Consider the following 15,421-nt stretch of genomic DNA (forward strand, 5'->3'; position numbering starts at 1 on the left):
TTGTTTGTTTGTGTCTATTCGGCGATTCCCAAAGATCATAAATTTAGTTTTACTTACATTCAAGGTTAGTTTATTTTCATCAAACCATTTCTTCAACTTAGTGAGTTCTTTTTCGACGATATCCAGGAGTTGCTGCAGATTTTCCCCACAGCAAACTAAATTTGCATCATCTGCAAATAAAATGATTTTCATGTTTGTTGTCAATTCACATATATTATTTATGTACAAAATGAACAGAAATGGCCCCAAAACTGACCCCTGGGGCACCCCACTTATTACACTTTGTACACTAGACTTAGCTTCATGTAATTGAACATATTGTTTTCTATCCTTCAAGTAGCTATTGATCCAATTATATGCTATCCCTCTAATTCCATATCCATGCAATTTTTCCATTAACAGTTCATGATTCACAGTATCAAATGCTTTCTGTAAGTCTAAAAAAATCCCTACAGCATATTCTTTATTTTCTATGGCCGTTGTTATTTCTTCAGTGAAATCTATTAATGCATGAGCAGTTGTCCTATTTGTTCTAAAACCATATTGCTGGTCATACAGTATGTTGTGTTTTTTTATGAAATCTTGTAACCTTAAAAAGAATATTTTCTCCAGTATTTTTGAAAACTGTGGTAACAGTGAAATGGGTCTATAATTTGAAAAAACATGCTTATCACCTGCTTTGTAAATTGGTATTACTTTAGCTAGTTTCATTTCATTGGGAAAGACGCCTGTTGTTAATGACAGATTACAGATGTGTGCGAGAGGTTTTGCAATAAATTCAATAATATCTTTTATCAGAGACATATGGAGTCCATTACAGTCAGTAGATTTCTTATTTCTTAAATTTCGTACAGTGTCAATAATCTCCTTTTCATCCGTTTTTCTGATAAAGAAAGACTCTGTAATATTTATTTGGCTTACTACATTTCCTCTGTTTTTTGTCTTTACAATATCCTTAGCCAAATTTTGACCCATACTTACAAATAATTTGTTAAACTCTTCAGCGGCCATTTCCACATTGTTGACCTGAGAGTTATTCATATTTAAAAAACTATTGGGATAATCTGGCCCACTTGCTCTCTTTTTAATGATATCATTCAGTATATTCCATGTCTTTTTTATGTTACTTTTATTGTCATCTAATAATTTGCTGTAATAATCCTTTTTATTATTCCTTATAATTGTTGTTAGTTTATTTTTATACATCTTATATTTCTTTTCAGCATTAACAGTTCTTTTCTTTAAAAATTCTTGGTACAGTACTTTTTTCTTCCTACATGCTTTAATAATACCAATAGTTATCCACGGTTTGTCAACATGACTTTGCTTAACTGCTTTTTTCACAAGAGGACAGTTTTTATCATATAGTGCTAGGACAATGGACAAAAAGGATTCATAAGCTTCATTTACGTTTTCAACATAAACATCTTTCCAATCCTGATTCTTTAAATCTTCTTTAAAATTATTAATTAGGCTCTGTGTGGCTTTTCTAGCAATCTTGAATGTTTTAACCTTTTTCTTACTGGTACTACTGCTCTGGATAATTGCAAAAACTGGAAGGTGATCGGTGGTGTCATTTATTATGACTCCACTGACTATTTTCCTATCAATGACATTTGTCAATATATTATCAATAAGTGTGGCACTATGAGTAGTTATTCGAGTCGGACGCGTAATTGTAGGATACATGCTAATACTATACATAGAATTTATATAATCTGTAGTTGTATTGTGTTCATGAGTATTTAACAAGTCAATATTGAAGTCGCCACAGATAATAGCAGGCTTCATATTACCAAAATGACCATATAAATCAACTAGCTTTTCTGTAAAAGTATCTATAGAAGAGCCGGGTTTTCTGTAGATACAGCTTATTAACGTGTTTTTTGAATTTCCCATGACCATTTCTATGGTGATGCACTCCATAACGTTGTCCACAACAAATGACATTTCCCCAACAAAATGACATGTATATTCCTTATCAATATATAGGGCCACACCCCCTCCCCTTGTTTTATTTCTATTTACAAAGTAACTGTCATATCCATCAATCTGCACCATATCAATTTGCTCTTCACATAGCCAAGTTTCTGATATGAACTAATCTCTAGTTTGAAGAGGTGTGATTTATACTTGATATTTTTTGGGACTGCGAAATGTGATACGGTCTTTTATCTTACATATGTTCTATATGCTGTTATGTCATTTGTTATTTTAAAAAAAACTTTAACATAAGTACGAGGCTGAACTTAGCTTCCGATTCGCTAGTTAAGGGAAATTTTAAGGGACCCTTAAAGGTCCCATATTATACACTTTATTCCCAATCTGAGACCATTCATTAATATCTAAATGAAATATTTCCGCCATGGTATGGACAAATCGACCCTCAGTTTGAGTGCAGCGGCTTCTCTTCACCTCCCTCTTTTTAGCAGCTTCAGAAATGTGCCGTTTATGGTGGGCGGAACCCTGGTGGAGCAGCTCAGCTGTTGGCTCCGCCCATCGCATCGCCCGTCATGAGGTGATTGACAGGTTAGGCCTTAGCGGTAACTAGACGCTGATTACAGCGTAGTGAAGGATAAACAAACGCCGGAACACCGGAACCCATTCCTGAAGCCCCCATTACCGACCCAAACCGCGACGCACGGAGAACACAGCTAGCTACGCTCATCAATCTGATGCACAATGGCACCGGATACAAACAGTAGAAACAGTGACTTGGCTACATTTACAACAGTGCTAATATATTTTCAAGCTATCAGACTAATAAGGCCGAAACGATAAAATAACTGCCAGCTCTTACCTCTCCAGCTGTGTCACGGACAGTTGGTATTGAACCTGGCTTCAGCTTCAAACGGTGGGCGAAGCCTGCTTTCCATGCCCCCATGTTGTGGAAACAGTCCTCTTTGAAATGCTGGCCACAGACATGCAAAACCTTTGGAAGTTTTCCGGGTACATTTCCTCCAAAAATAAAATTAATCCACTCAGTCCTCGTGGGTTCAGTGGATGGAAGTAAAAAAACGTTTTCGTGTTCATTTATGCAGCCACAAACAGAACAGTGCTTCTGTCGCTTAGCCATGTCCGCTAACGAGGGTTGCCGAAGAGGGAAAAACACTGGGCGCTAGGTGATTTTTAGAGGGCGGGCTTTGAGAGCCGGTAGACGGGTCCATCGCTCTGTGGGGAGTGGTTATTGTCCCTTATGACGTCTTAACGTACAGGCTTTCAAACTCGCTCAATTCAGCGCTTACTTCCCTAGAGGTGGAGCAGGGGGGAGAGAGAGCGCCTGAAAGAGTTTCACACTTACGGGTCTCCTACACATGCGGGGGGACCAGTATGACTGTTCCAAATTCATTAAAAAGTGAATTTTGCATAATATGGGACCTTTAACCCTCCGTTTTATTGACACTCAATGCCGTCAAACCTGTCCTAGAATATTCTACAGAGCCTACTGAATCTGGAAAAACATAGTTTGTGAAACCTTTTTCTGATTTGTGAAAATGCAATAAAGGCAGATTTCACTCATTTTTCTGCCGTTTTTACACATAAGACCTGGTCCAGATGTTATAATGTCACACTGAGTCAGGTCAAACCTGTCCTAGATTATTCTACAGATTATTCAAAGAAAACTCTACAAGTCCAGATGCTTTGCTTCAACCTTCTGAATGAGAATGACCTGGATGACTGAGAATCTGCATCGGCATGATTTATTATGATACAAACAACAAACAAACAAACAAACAAAAAAAACTGCTCATTTTCCAAAATATATTTTGTCACTTGTAGGTATGAGCCAGCTGCTGTGACGTATCACCTGAGTACTTTGAATCACTTTGTGGAGTTCCACAAACTGGGTACAGACCAAAAATGGCATTTCTGTGATGGCCTACAAGAATGCCAGCACCCCGGGAGTGGAGACACAATAATCACTGAGAAAAATATCCCCAAAAAGTTGCGTCCAACGTCCCATGTTGGCCACATAGTTATGGTCAGGGTAAGCATCAACACTTAATCTCCGGTCTAAAATTCTGAAATTTAGGTTGTTGCAGATGGAGAATATATCAACAAGTGTGTTTGCATAATAATAATAATAATATCAATATTCTCATATATTGCTCTATACAAATAATTTTACTGATCTTTTGTTGTAGGACAAGGCAGCAGAGGCTGCTGCTGAACGTTCAGAAAAAAACGAAGCGCTTGTCAAGTTCATTGTGGAACAAAAGGGTGCAGAAGATACACTGCAGGTACGCCTTTTTCTTCTTGTTCATCACATAACGCTTAATCATTATGTGATCACCTCCAGTAAGCAAACAGTACGGTTAAGTTTGAGTATATTTATGTTTCAGGCCGTCGTGTCTGGTGAGAAGCAGCCCCACTTTGAATTTACACAAAAGTGGGTTCCAATATTGTTTGATGACCAACAGTTGGACAGGATAGTGAAGTACCTGACAGGCTTCCTTCATAACTGTGAAAAAGTCTCAGATGAAGTCTCCACCATGTCCTATGACAAGATTAAATACATCCTTGTAGTGATGTTGCCAGAGGTAAGTCAATAGGTGCCTTTTTAAATGTAGAGGTATGAGCATACTAACATTGACAATAATATGGATGCATAATCGGGATATGATACCTGTAACAAAGGTGACAGTAAAGGCCTTGGAAGAAATAAGGAACATGACAACAAAAGACGCAGTGGCAGAGGTTGATCATGGACCACTGCATGAGAGGTTAGTGAAACATTTAAATGTCCTTTAAAAAATAGCCCAAAATCTCTGTCAAAAAATATGATTTCTTTTTCTAGTGAAATGGGGGCCATGGAGATGGCAATAAGGAATGACATGGAGAGGTGTGGCTTGTGTAAAAACGATCCAATAAAGGTTTCTTAAATCAGATTCACCTGTATTTTTCAGATTCAGTAGGCTCTGTAGAATAATCTAGGACAGGTTTGATGGCATTGAGTATCAATAAAACGGAGGGTTGACAGAGAAATACAGTCACTCGCCTTCTGACTTAAGGGTCCCTTAAAATCTCCCTTAACTAGCGAATCGGAAGCTGCGAATCGGAGGCTAAGTTCAGCCTCGTAACATAAGTTTATTTCATACCTGCTGTGTGGAGGTTTCTCTGTGGTTTCCGGCTGATGTTCAGCAGTCTGCGCTGGCGATCGATCTCTTCTTCGTACTGAACGATGGTTTTTTCAAACTCTGTGAATATTTCTTCAGCAGCAGCAGTTAGTCGCTCGCTGATAAACTCTCTCAGATGCTGAACTGAAGACATTGTTGCTGAAACAGTGAAATATTCAGCTGAGAGACGAAAACACAACCGTCTTCCCGCTAACAGTGTAGCTCGGAAAGCAGCTAGCCCATTGGCTGCCACGGTTTCCTCTTCTTCTTCTTCTGCAGTTTATTGGCGGTTGGCTAACAACGTATAGATGCGCATTACCGCCACCAACTGCTAAGGAGTGTGGGAAAAGGACAGACAGGCCTGTTTCCTGTGACACCGGCATATAAAAAACAACAATAATCCCGTTAGTGTGTAATAAAAGCATGAATCAACCTTTCAAAGTACTTAAGACTTTGAAAGGATTTCTACTTGGATGAAAGTCTTAGATTTCCATTTGCATATAAATAAGTGACCACAGGCAGAACAGAATATAAAGTAAGGAAATTACAATAATAATAATAATAATAATAATAATAATGATAAAAAGAAAATCATTATTAAATCATTCTCTGTGTCTATGTAGATATGAATATATAACAGAACAGGGCAAGTCAATTTACATTTTTCTTTTTAATTTGAAAGGGTTGGCATTAAATAAACTGCTTTTAGATTTCTTCTTACTGTATTTTTAAAATGTTGATTTTTTATTACGTCTGAGACACAATTTGCTATTGTTTTTCTTTCTTTTTAATATGTTCTGAATAAACTATTAAGTGATTTAATTATTCATACAGATAAACTATGTTAAATACAAACTATAACTACAAACTACACATGGAAGTCCACAGTGAGTCTGAACATAAAATCTAAAATCACACATTTAAGTACATTATTGGTAAATGGACTATACATGTACATTTATTACATAACTTGACACAGTCACCCAATCACACACTCATGCAGCACTTCTGTCACACAAAAATTAATAAATATGTTTGAGATTCGCATCTCCATCTTGTTTATGGTCATTATTTCTTCAGTACTTTTCAGCTTTATGTAAGAAGACCTCTGATCACATTTAATCTACATACAGGACTTGACTGGCTTTAATGTAAGAATTCTAATTTCTGTTTTTAATATTGACATTTCTCAGTGAAATGGGCTGAAAAAAAGGGCTCCATCAACTTAATCAGGCAATGCAATAAAAAGACACAAATTAAAGCTGTAAAGGATGTTTAAGTCCTGAAGTTAGTCTGTTATCAGGTAACTTCTCTGCTCTACTGCCCTCTGCTGGTAAAGTTAAGACACTGCTTCCATTTGTCAACATGGCTGTTTAATTTGGGCCACTACTTCGGCCTCTTTTATTTCCTACTCTATGAACAATAGTGGCTGTAATGTGTTCACATTGTGATATAAATTACACTCTAAACCCATGACGGCCTCTTAAAGAGGCTGGTCTGAACGAAGCCTTCAAACTCCAAGCAATTTCCTTTTTTTTCTTTTTTTGTTTTACCATTTTTAGCTTGCCTGGAATTTTAATGTACAAAGGCACATAGACGCTCAACCCCTTTAATCCAAGCCAACATCCAGGCATGTTTCCAGCCTCAGCTGTCAGATAATGAGGCTAAAATGATGTAAAATGAATCTATGAATAGATGTAGCAGCATAAAGGCCGACCAGAAAAAGAAAGCAGAATTTATTACTAACAGAACTTTGTACAAATAACACACAGTTCAACAGTGACCAAACCTTTTCTCATCTGCACACCATTCTCTCAAGTCTTGGTTTTCAGGAGAAAAAAATATTGGTATTGAAACAAACAGACAACAAAATCTATTCACATACTTCCATTTTTTCCTCATTTCCAGTTATTCCTTCTACTACTTACCCGCTGTCCTCACTAAACCAGCTCAGCTGCATTTTGGCGCCACCGTGCATCAGAAACATCATTTTGTGGCTGGATTGTAAAGTTCCTGGACAGGATATAAAGGCCTAGAAAACTTCAGTAGATCACCTAAAGGTTAAGTTATCCATCACAGCTTATCCCACAGAGTTCCACACTACCACTCCTGGTTTAACCAGCGTTTTATTGAGGTCAATCAAACTTTGAGAAAACAACAATCCAAAAGTCCAAACAGAGTGTCAGTGGGCAACTTCTCCGACCAGTCAATGATGGTAGCTTCCATTTTCTAATCATCCTGAACCAGGTCACAAAGCAACAGTCTGAGCAGAGATCCCTGTCCCGAGTCTGCCCTAAAGTGTTCCCTGTTGGACATTTTAAAAAACCATCCCTGGGAGGTGTCTGGTGCATCCTGACCAGATCGTACGCTTGTCTCAGGATTCGTGACTACACCAACCCCCCGCTGACCAAGCTGTCACTCCTGCCTTGCTTCCTGGTGAAACATTTCCCACTTATTTTACAAGAATACACCCAGTGTGAGTTCACATGTGGGAGATGTGCAACTTTACATGGTCCGTAAAGTTGCACAGCTGTAGGTAATAAACATTTAAACAATATACTCTTTCCACCTTCATGAAATGAATGTGTTGCTCTCAGCCCTGCAGCACATGCAGCCGTCCTTAAACATGACGCAGAAATCCCATAATCCTCAGAACTGATATTACACATTGGAAAGTTAGCTAGAGCAAGGAGGGGCTAACTTCAGCCGATGACTCCCATTTTTCTAAGAATCAGAATGAAGCCCCAGAAAAGATCAATATAAGCCTTCATTAAACTAGATATGTTTAACTGAATTCTTATTTAAAAAGACAACCTGACTAAAGGCAGCCCAAAAAACAGCAAACAACCCACATAAACAGCTATGAAACAAGAGAAAATCTGAAACAGTTGTACTGAACATTGTTTGGTTAAACTCCAACATAAACGTAACATCTTTACGCTCCATTTTCTACAAAGCAAAGCTGAAGTGCTAGAGGCGGCACAGTGAAGAACATGGGGACATCTGTGCCTTCCCACATGGTCCCCGATCCCTTCTTGTTTATGTAACTTTACCACATGCAGGATTAAAGCTTCTCACCTGTGTGGGTTCTCATGTGAGCGGTAGATTTAGCTCTCTGTGTATAACATTTTCCACATACATTACAAGCGTACGGCTTCTCACCTGTGTGGGTTCTCATGTGACAAGTTAATCTGGTACTTCGACTGAAACCTTTTTGACATATTTTACAAGAATATGGCTTCTCACCAGTGTGAGTTCTCATGTGAATAGTCAAAGTACCACAATCCTTGAAACAATTCCCACATGTTTTACAAGAATATGGCTTCTCACCAGTGTGAATTCTCATGTGAATAGTCAAAGTACCACGTTCCTTGAAACATTTCCCACATGTTTTACAAGAATATGGCTTCTCACCTGTGTGGGTTCTCATGTGAATAGTCAATTGTGCTCTGTGCTTATAACATTTCCCACATACTTTACAAGCGTATGGCTTCTCACCTGTGTGGGTTCTCATGTGAATAGTCAAAGTACCACGTTCCTTGAAACAATTCCCACATGTTTTACAAGAATATGGCTTCTCACCTGTGTGGGTTCTCATGTGAACAGTCAATTGTGCTCTGTGCTTATAACATTTCCCACATACTTTACAAGCGTATGGCTTCTCACCTGTGTGGGTTCTCATGTGAATAGTCAAAGTACAACGTTGCCGGAAACAATTCCCACATATTTTACAAGAATATGGCTTCTCACCTGTGTGGGTTCTCATGTGAACAGTCAATTGTGCTCTCTGCTTATAACATTTCCCACATATTTTACAAGAATATGGCTTCTCATCTGTGTGGGTTCTCATGTGACTAGTCAAAGCATAACGTTTCCCGAAACATTTCCCACATGTTTTACAAGAATATGGCTTCTCACCTGTGTGGGTTCTCATGTGAACAGTCAAAGTACCATTTTCCTTAAAACATTTCCCACATGTTTTACAAGAATATGGCTTCTCATCTGTGTGGGTTCTCATGTGACTAGTCAAAGCACCATTTTCCTTAAAACATTTCCCACATATTTTACAAGAATATGGCTTCTCACCTGTGTGGGTTCTCATGTGACTAGTCAAAGTACAACGTTGCCCGAAACATTTCCCACATGTTTTACAAGAATATGGCTTCTCACCTGTGTGGGTTCTCGTGTGTTTAGTCAAAGTACCATTTTCCTTAAAACATTTCCCACACATTTTACAAGAATATGGTTTCTCACCCGTGTGGATTTTCATGTGAACATTAAAACTTTTTCTGTCTCTAAAACATTTTCCACACTCATTACAAGAAAAGGGTTTTTCACCAGTGCTGCCAGAGTCATGTTTCCTCACTGGTGACTTCTCCTTTAAGGCTTTTCCACAAATCTTTTTATCTTTGTAATTTTTACCGTAATTTCCTAAACTGGAAGAGTTCCCTTTGTTGTTAGTGTGGCTTCTGTTTGTGCTGTCCATCTCCTGCTCTGTATTTATAACAGACCCTGAGAAAACATCCCTGTTTGCTTCCTGAACATGACGCTCTGCCAGAAGAGAGTTGTTAAAGAAGAGCTGGTTACTGTTTGGTTCTGGTTCCATGTGATCACCGTCCTCATTATTAGGAGTCACTATAAAAGTTTCAGTCTCCTGCTTCAGAACAAGCTGATCTCCCTCCTGATTGGTGGATTGCTGCTCCTGTTCCTCTTTCGTCTGTGGAGGCTCTGGTTCATCCTGGTCCATACCACAGTTCCTCTCCTGGTTACAGAGCTGCTGCTTGGTGAGATCCTCTTCCTCCTCCTTACAGAGATGATGGTGTGGGACATCTAGAAGGACAAAGGGACACAATGAATACCATACAATGTGAAACTGGTCTCCCAATAGACAGAACAGTGGTAAATGAGATTATAAAACTATACCTGCTACTAATAATGTCCCTAACTTTAACAAAAGTGGTTTGGTAGATTAAAGAATAAAAATACAGATAGCTGATGGAGCTAAACAAATTATTTACTAGGCACTGTTGCTAAATGACAGCTCACCTTTATATTGTAAACAAAAAGTACGCAGAGTCACTTACCATGAGATCTTGATTGATTCGGCCTTACCGAATATCTCAAATAATAAATAACTAGAAACAATTCATCAAGTCCACGAGCCATGTTTTCTATACGAGGAACATTCAAATACCCAACCAACCCAACCAAACCAACGTAAACCATTTGGCTACATGTGCTAAAATCTCAGGCCACACTGGCTACCATGTAGACAAAGAATAGACTTTAACCCTTTAAGACCTGACCTTGGATTTTCATTTAAGGACGAAGTATAACTCCTCCCAGTGCCGCCACCTTACCAGGGTGGGGGAGTTTGCGCGTCCTGATGATCCTAGTAGCTATGTTGTTGTGGGCTTTATGCCCCTGGTATGGTCAACCCATGGCAAACATATGTCTAGGGGAGGGAACAGATGAAGCGCGGCTCAAATCACCCTTATGATGCCGACAAATCATGGACCCAGGTTTCCCTTGCCCGAACGTGGGTCACCGGGGCCCCTTTCTGAAGCCAGGCCTGAAGGTGGGGCACGGAGGCGAGCGCTTGGTGGCCAGGCCTTTGCCCATGGGGCACGTTCGGGCTCAGCTTGAAAGAGTGACATGACACAGGAGGAGTTTGGAGAGGCCATGGAGAATGACTTCCGGACGGCTTCGAGGAGATTCTGGTCCACCTTCCAGTGGCTCAGGAGGGAAAAGCAGTACTCCGTCAACACTGTGTATAGTGAGGATGGGGGGCTGCTCGACTTGGGACGCTGTGAAGCGGTGGAGGGAATACTTCAAAGACCTTCTCAATCCCACCAACACCTCTCCGATGAGGAAGAAGAGTCTGGGGACCCTGGTGTTGGCTCTCCCATTTCTGGGGTTGAGGTGGTTAAAAAGTTCCTCGGTGGCAAGGCCTCAAGGGTGGATGAGGTCTGCCCAGAGTTCCTTAAGGCTCTGGATGCTGTAGGGCTGTCTTTGCTGACACGCCTCTGCAGCATTGCATGGACATCGGGGACAGTTCCCCTGGACTGGCAGACTGGGCTGGTGGTCCCCCTCTTCAAAAAGGGGGACCGGAGGGTGTGCTCCAACTACACGGGGATCACACTCCTCAGCCTCCCTGGTAAGGTCTATTCAGGGGTGATGGAGAGGACGGTCCGTCGGATAGTCGAACCTCAGATTGAGGAGGAGCATTGTGGTTTCCGTCCCGGTCATGGAACAGTGGACCAGCTCTACACTCTCTTCAGGGTCTTGGAGTGGGCATAGGAGTTCGCGGAACCAGTCTACTTGTGCTTTGTGGACTTGGAGAAGGCATTCGACCGTGTTCCCTGGGGACTCCTGTGGGAGATACTCTGGAAGTATGGAGTGCTGGACCCCTTGTATGAGCTGTCCAGTCCCTGTACGACCGGTGTCAGAGCTTGGTCCACATTGCCGGCAGAAAATCAGAGTCGTTTCTGGTGACGGTTGGATTCTGCCAAGGCTGCCCTTTGTCCCCCATTCTGTTCATAAATTTTATGGACAGAATTTGAGGGGATCCAGTTTGTTGGCCTCAGGATTGGGTCTCTGCTCTTTGCAGATGTGGTTCTGTTGGCTTTATCAGGCCGTGATCTTCAGCTCTCACTGGAGCGATTCGCAGCTGAGTGTGAAGCGGCTGGAATGGGAATCAGCACCTCCAAATCCGAGACCATGGTCCTAAGCCGGAAAAGGGTGGAGTGCCTTCTCCGGGTCGGCAATGAGGTCTTGTCCCAAGAGGAGGAGTTCACGTATCATGGGGTATTGTCACGAGTGAGGGAAGGATGGAGCAGGACGTCGACAGGCGGATCAGTGCATCTGTATCGGTCTGTCGTGGTGAAGAGGGAGCTGAGCCAAAAGGCAAGGCCCTCGATTTACCAGTCGATCTACGTTCCGAATCTTACCTATGGTCACGAACTGTAGGTAGTGACCGAAAGGACTAGAGCGTGAATACAAGCAGCTGAAATTAGTTTTCTCCGCAGGGTGGCCGGGCTCTCCCTTAGAGATAGGGTGAGAAGCTCGGTGATCCGGGAGGGGCTCAGAGTAGAGTCGCTGCTCCTCCACATCCAGAGGAGCCAGATGAGGTGGCTCGGGCATCTGGTTAGGATGCCTCCTGGATGCCTCCCTGGTGAAGTGTTCCGGGCACGTCCCGCCGGAAAGAGGCCCCGGGGAAGACCCAGGACACGCTAGACAGACTACATCTTTCAGTTGGCCTGGAAACACCTCAGGATCCCCCTGGACAAGCTGGTAAATGTGGCCGGGGAGAGGGAAGTCTGGGTTTTAGTCTTAGGCAGCTGCCCCCGTGACCCAACTCCGGATAAGTGACAGACAATGGATGGATAGATGGATGGAAAATTGTGACTATGCCTGAAATTTGCTCCTATTAAGGTGAAAGTTGTCTCTGGGAGGAAAAGGTCTCCATGGAGAAATTCCACATTAGTGAAAAATGGAAAAAGAGTGTTGGAAAGCCGAGTGTAAATAGAGAAAAACAAATCTACAGGTTCACTATGACATGTATAAAGAGAAAGTTCACTCTTACAATCTACAACTGATAAATGCAAGAAAGCCCTATTTCTCTGACGTTATTAGCAAATACTATCATAATGCTCGGGTCTTATTCGCTATTGTCGACAGATTAACAAACCCTCCTGTGTCAGTAGCACCTGAATTTTATTCCACCAAGGCCTGCAATGAGTTTGCCAAATTCTTCACAGAAAAAATCCGGAATATCAGACAAACAGTTGGTTCATCAGCAGCAACAGCTTCAATAAATATACTGTGTCCATTAAAAACCAGCTTAAACACCATGACACAGTTTAATCCCATTAGCAGCAAAGATCTAGGCGATATCATATGTGAGTTGAACTCCTCCTCTTGCTGCTTGGACAGCCTGCCCACAGGCCTTTTCAAAAAGGTCTCAAGAACTCTGGAACCAGATCTGTTACAGATTGTTAACTTATCTTTAATTTCAGGTGTCTTCCCAGAACTTCTAAAAACAGCTGTAATCAAACCTTTGCTAGAAAGGGACTATCTAGACAAGACACAAATGAGCAACTACAGGCCGATCTCAAATCTTCCTTTTCTAAGTAAGATAATTGAAAAAGCCGTTTTTCATCAACTAAACGACTTTTTAACACAAAACAACTGCTACGATGTCTTCCAGTCAGGTTTTAGACAGCACCACAGAACTGAGATGCTCTGACCAAAGTCATTAATGACATATGTTTGAATACAGATGATGGAAAAATGTCAGTCTTGGTCTTACTGGACCTCAGTGCTGCATTTGATACAGTCGACCACACTCAATCACTTAAAAGACTGGAGAACTGGGTGGGTCTCTCTGGCACTGCACTACTCTGGTTTAAATCTTATTTAGAGAATAGAAAATACTTTGTGTCAATAGGTAATTTTACATCTGAGCAGACAAGAATTACATGTGGAGTTCCCCAAGGTTCCATCCTGGGGCCTCTTCTGTTTAACATCTACATGCTCCCACTGGTACAGATTATAAAGAAAAACAACATTAGTTACCATAGCTACGCAGATGACACACAGATATATATTACAATGTCACCAGGAGATCGAGGCCCCATACAGGCTCTTGGGAAATGCATTGAGGAGATTAATGACTGGATGTGTCTGAACTTTCTCCAGTTAAACAAAAACAAAACTGAGGTGATGGTTTTTGGAGCTAAAGAGAAACGATTGTCACCACAGAGCTTCAGTCTATACAACTAAAAACCACCGACCAGGCCAGAAAGCTGACCTTAATTTTGAGAAACACATTAAGGGAATTACAAAGTCAGCCTTCTATCACCTTAAGAACATATCAAAGGTAAAAGATCTGATGTCTCAGCAGGACCTTGAAAAACTAGTCCATGGTTTACAGGTTCTACCTAAAAAAAAATCAATTAGACACCTACAGCTTATTCAGAACTCATCAGTCCAGCTCTGAGGTCTTTACACTGGCTGCCTGTTTGTCAGAGAACAGACTTTAAAGTTCTGCTGCTGGTCTATAAAGCTCTGAATGGTTTAGGACCAAAATACATCAGAGACCTCTTGACCCAGTATGAACCTACCAGAACCCTCAGGTCATCTGGATCCAGTTTCTCATCAGTTCCCAGAGTCAAAACCAGACACGGAGAAGCTGCATTCAGCTTCTATGCTCCACATGTCTGGAACAAACTCCCAGAAAGCCTCAGATCAGCTGAAACACTCAGTTTATTTAAATCAAGGTTGAAGACCCACCTGTTCTCTGCTGCATTTCACTAGTTTTTATTTAGAAATCCAAATCTGCATTTGGTTCGTTTACGCTAAAATCTTAACTTTATTTCTTTATCTGAGCATTTTTCTGCTGTTTTTATGTAATCAATTTTATCTTTTTTAATCTTTGTTTTTCTTTTTTTCTTTCCCTGCACCTTGCTGTATTTATGTAAAGCACTTTGAATTGTGTTGTACATGAAATGTGCTATACAAATAAAATTGCCTTGCCTTACTGTGTTAGAGAAGGTCCTGCCAATAACAATACTTTAAGGTAAATAAGTGCTGGTGTGAACCATGAACCATTAGTTTCCTCCTCCTCAGCTGAACCATAAACAAACGCAACAAGAAAGAAAAGCCGATCAGCTGATCTGACAACTTGTATCATGATTTATGGAACAACATGAGAGGAGGAAGCAGCTGCTGCATAAACAAAGATGACCAGAGATCCACTAGAACAGACACGTTGGTGCAAAACGCAGGATAAGTCTAAAAATGAATATGGGGAAAGTGCAGGTGTGGAAAAGGAAAATCAGGAAAAGAGTTAGTGTTAAAACCCTCATTCTCCACAAGGACGACGTCCATGGGTTGCTCCATTTCTCTTGAGTTTATTATCAAATCCATCCACAGAGCCAGTCGGCTCATCTTTTCCATCTCGCCCTCCACGTCCCGCCGTCATCATGGAGAAATGACGAATGTATGGGGCTTGTTATGTTGCGCACGCGTTAACTGCATTAAAACTATTGACAATTAATTACTATAAATTAGTCACCACCGTTACCGTGTTATTTTTGACAGCCCTAATATTTAACCAAAGAAACATTTGCTTCTTATATGGTGATATTGCACAACAGAGAGAGCCTGAAAAACAGCTAAAACAAGAAGCTCAGACTCGCCAAATGTAGGTACAAGGACAAGGTTGAGACCATGCCAAGTGCAGACAGCTCCCTGCATGGGAGGGAGTGAAATCCATGATGGGGATGCAACCAAAGAAATGT

The 15,421-nt window shown here is 41.0% G+C and overlaps 5 protein-coding genes across 18 annotated transcripts in view; 2 read left to right on the top strand and 3 right to left on the bottom strand.

Annotated features, from left to right (window-relative positions):
- Positions 1-15,421, bottom strand: part of LOC121645114 (zinc finger protein OZF-like) — a 352,747-nt gene that overhangs the window by 243,704 nt on the left and 93,622 nt on the right. The gene's annotated exons all lie outside the window — the stretch shown is intronic.
- The window catches only part of LOC121645098 (zinc finger protein 420-like), a 1,096,702-nt gene that overhangs the window by 148,264 nt on the left and 933,017 nt on the right, over positions 1-15,421 (top strand). The gene's annotated exons all lie outside the window — the stretch shown is intronic.
- LOC121645092 (zinc finger protein OZF-like) overlaps positions 1-15,421 on the bottom strand; it is a 121,808-nt gene that overhangs the window by 33,383 nt on the left and 73,004 nt on the right. For 2 of the 14 annotated variants that reach the window (XM_041993443.1, XM_041993438.1), the window contains exon 1: positions 5,100-5,371. The exons of 11 other annotated variants lie outside the window; for them this stretch is intronic. In XM_041993443.1, coding sequence (XP_041849377.1) covers positions 5,100-5,271 — 172 coding nt within the window. In that variant the 5' untranslated portion in view covers positions 5,272-5,371. Of the gene's footprint in view, positions 1-5,099; positions 5,372-10,423; positions 10,573-15,421 lie in introns of those variants that run through there. One more of the 14 variants, XM_041993449.1, reaches the window with a different exon arrangement.
- On the top strand, positions 3,889-4,710 carry LOC121645191 (PWWP domain-containing DNA repair factor 3B-like). The gene is made up of 3 exons (XM_041993595.1): positions 3,889-3,988; positions 4,146-4,241; positions 4,344-4,710. The coding sequence occupies exons 1-3, from the start codon at positions 3,980-3,982 to the stop codon at positions 4,551-4,553; spliced, it is 315 nt and encodes a 104-aa protein (XP_041849529.1). The 5' UTR covers positions 3,889-3,979; the 3' UTR covers positions 4,554-4,710.
- The window catches only part of LOC121644284 (zinc finger protein 260-like), a 75,895-nt gene continuing 68,655 nt past the window's right edge, over positions 8,182-15,421 (bottom strand). Inside the window, exon 2 of the mRNA XM_041992137.1 lies at positions 8,182-9,947. Within this exon, the coding sequence (XP_041848071.1) occupies positions 8,182-9,864 (1,683 nt within the window). The 5' untranslated portion in view covers positions 9,865-9,947. The remainder of the gene's footprint in view (positions 9,948-15,421) is intronic.

The sequence above is a fragment of the Melanotaenia boesemani genome, chromosome 8 (genome assembly GCF_017639745.1).
Source record: "Melanotaenia boesemani isolate fMelBoe1 chromosome 8, fMelBoe1.pri, whole genome shotgun sequence".
NCBI lineage: Eukaryota > Metazoa > Chordata > Actinopteri > Atheriniformes > Melanotaeniidae > Melanotaenia > Melanotaenia boesemani.

Coding starts and splice junctions, on each gene's coding strand:
- LOC121645191 (XM_041993595.1), top strand. Junction 4,242..4,343: donor GTGCAGAAGATACACTGCAG/GTACGCCTTTTT, acceptor TTTATGTTTCAG/GCCGTCGTGTCTGGTGAGAA.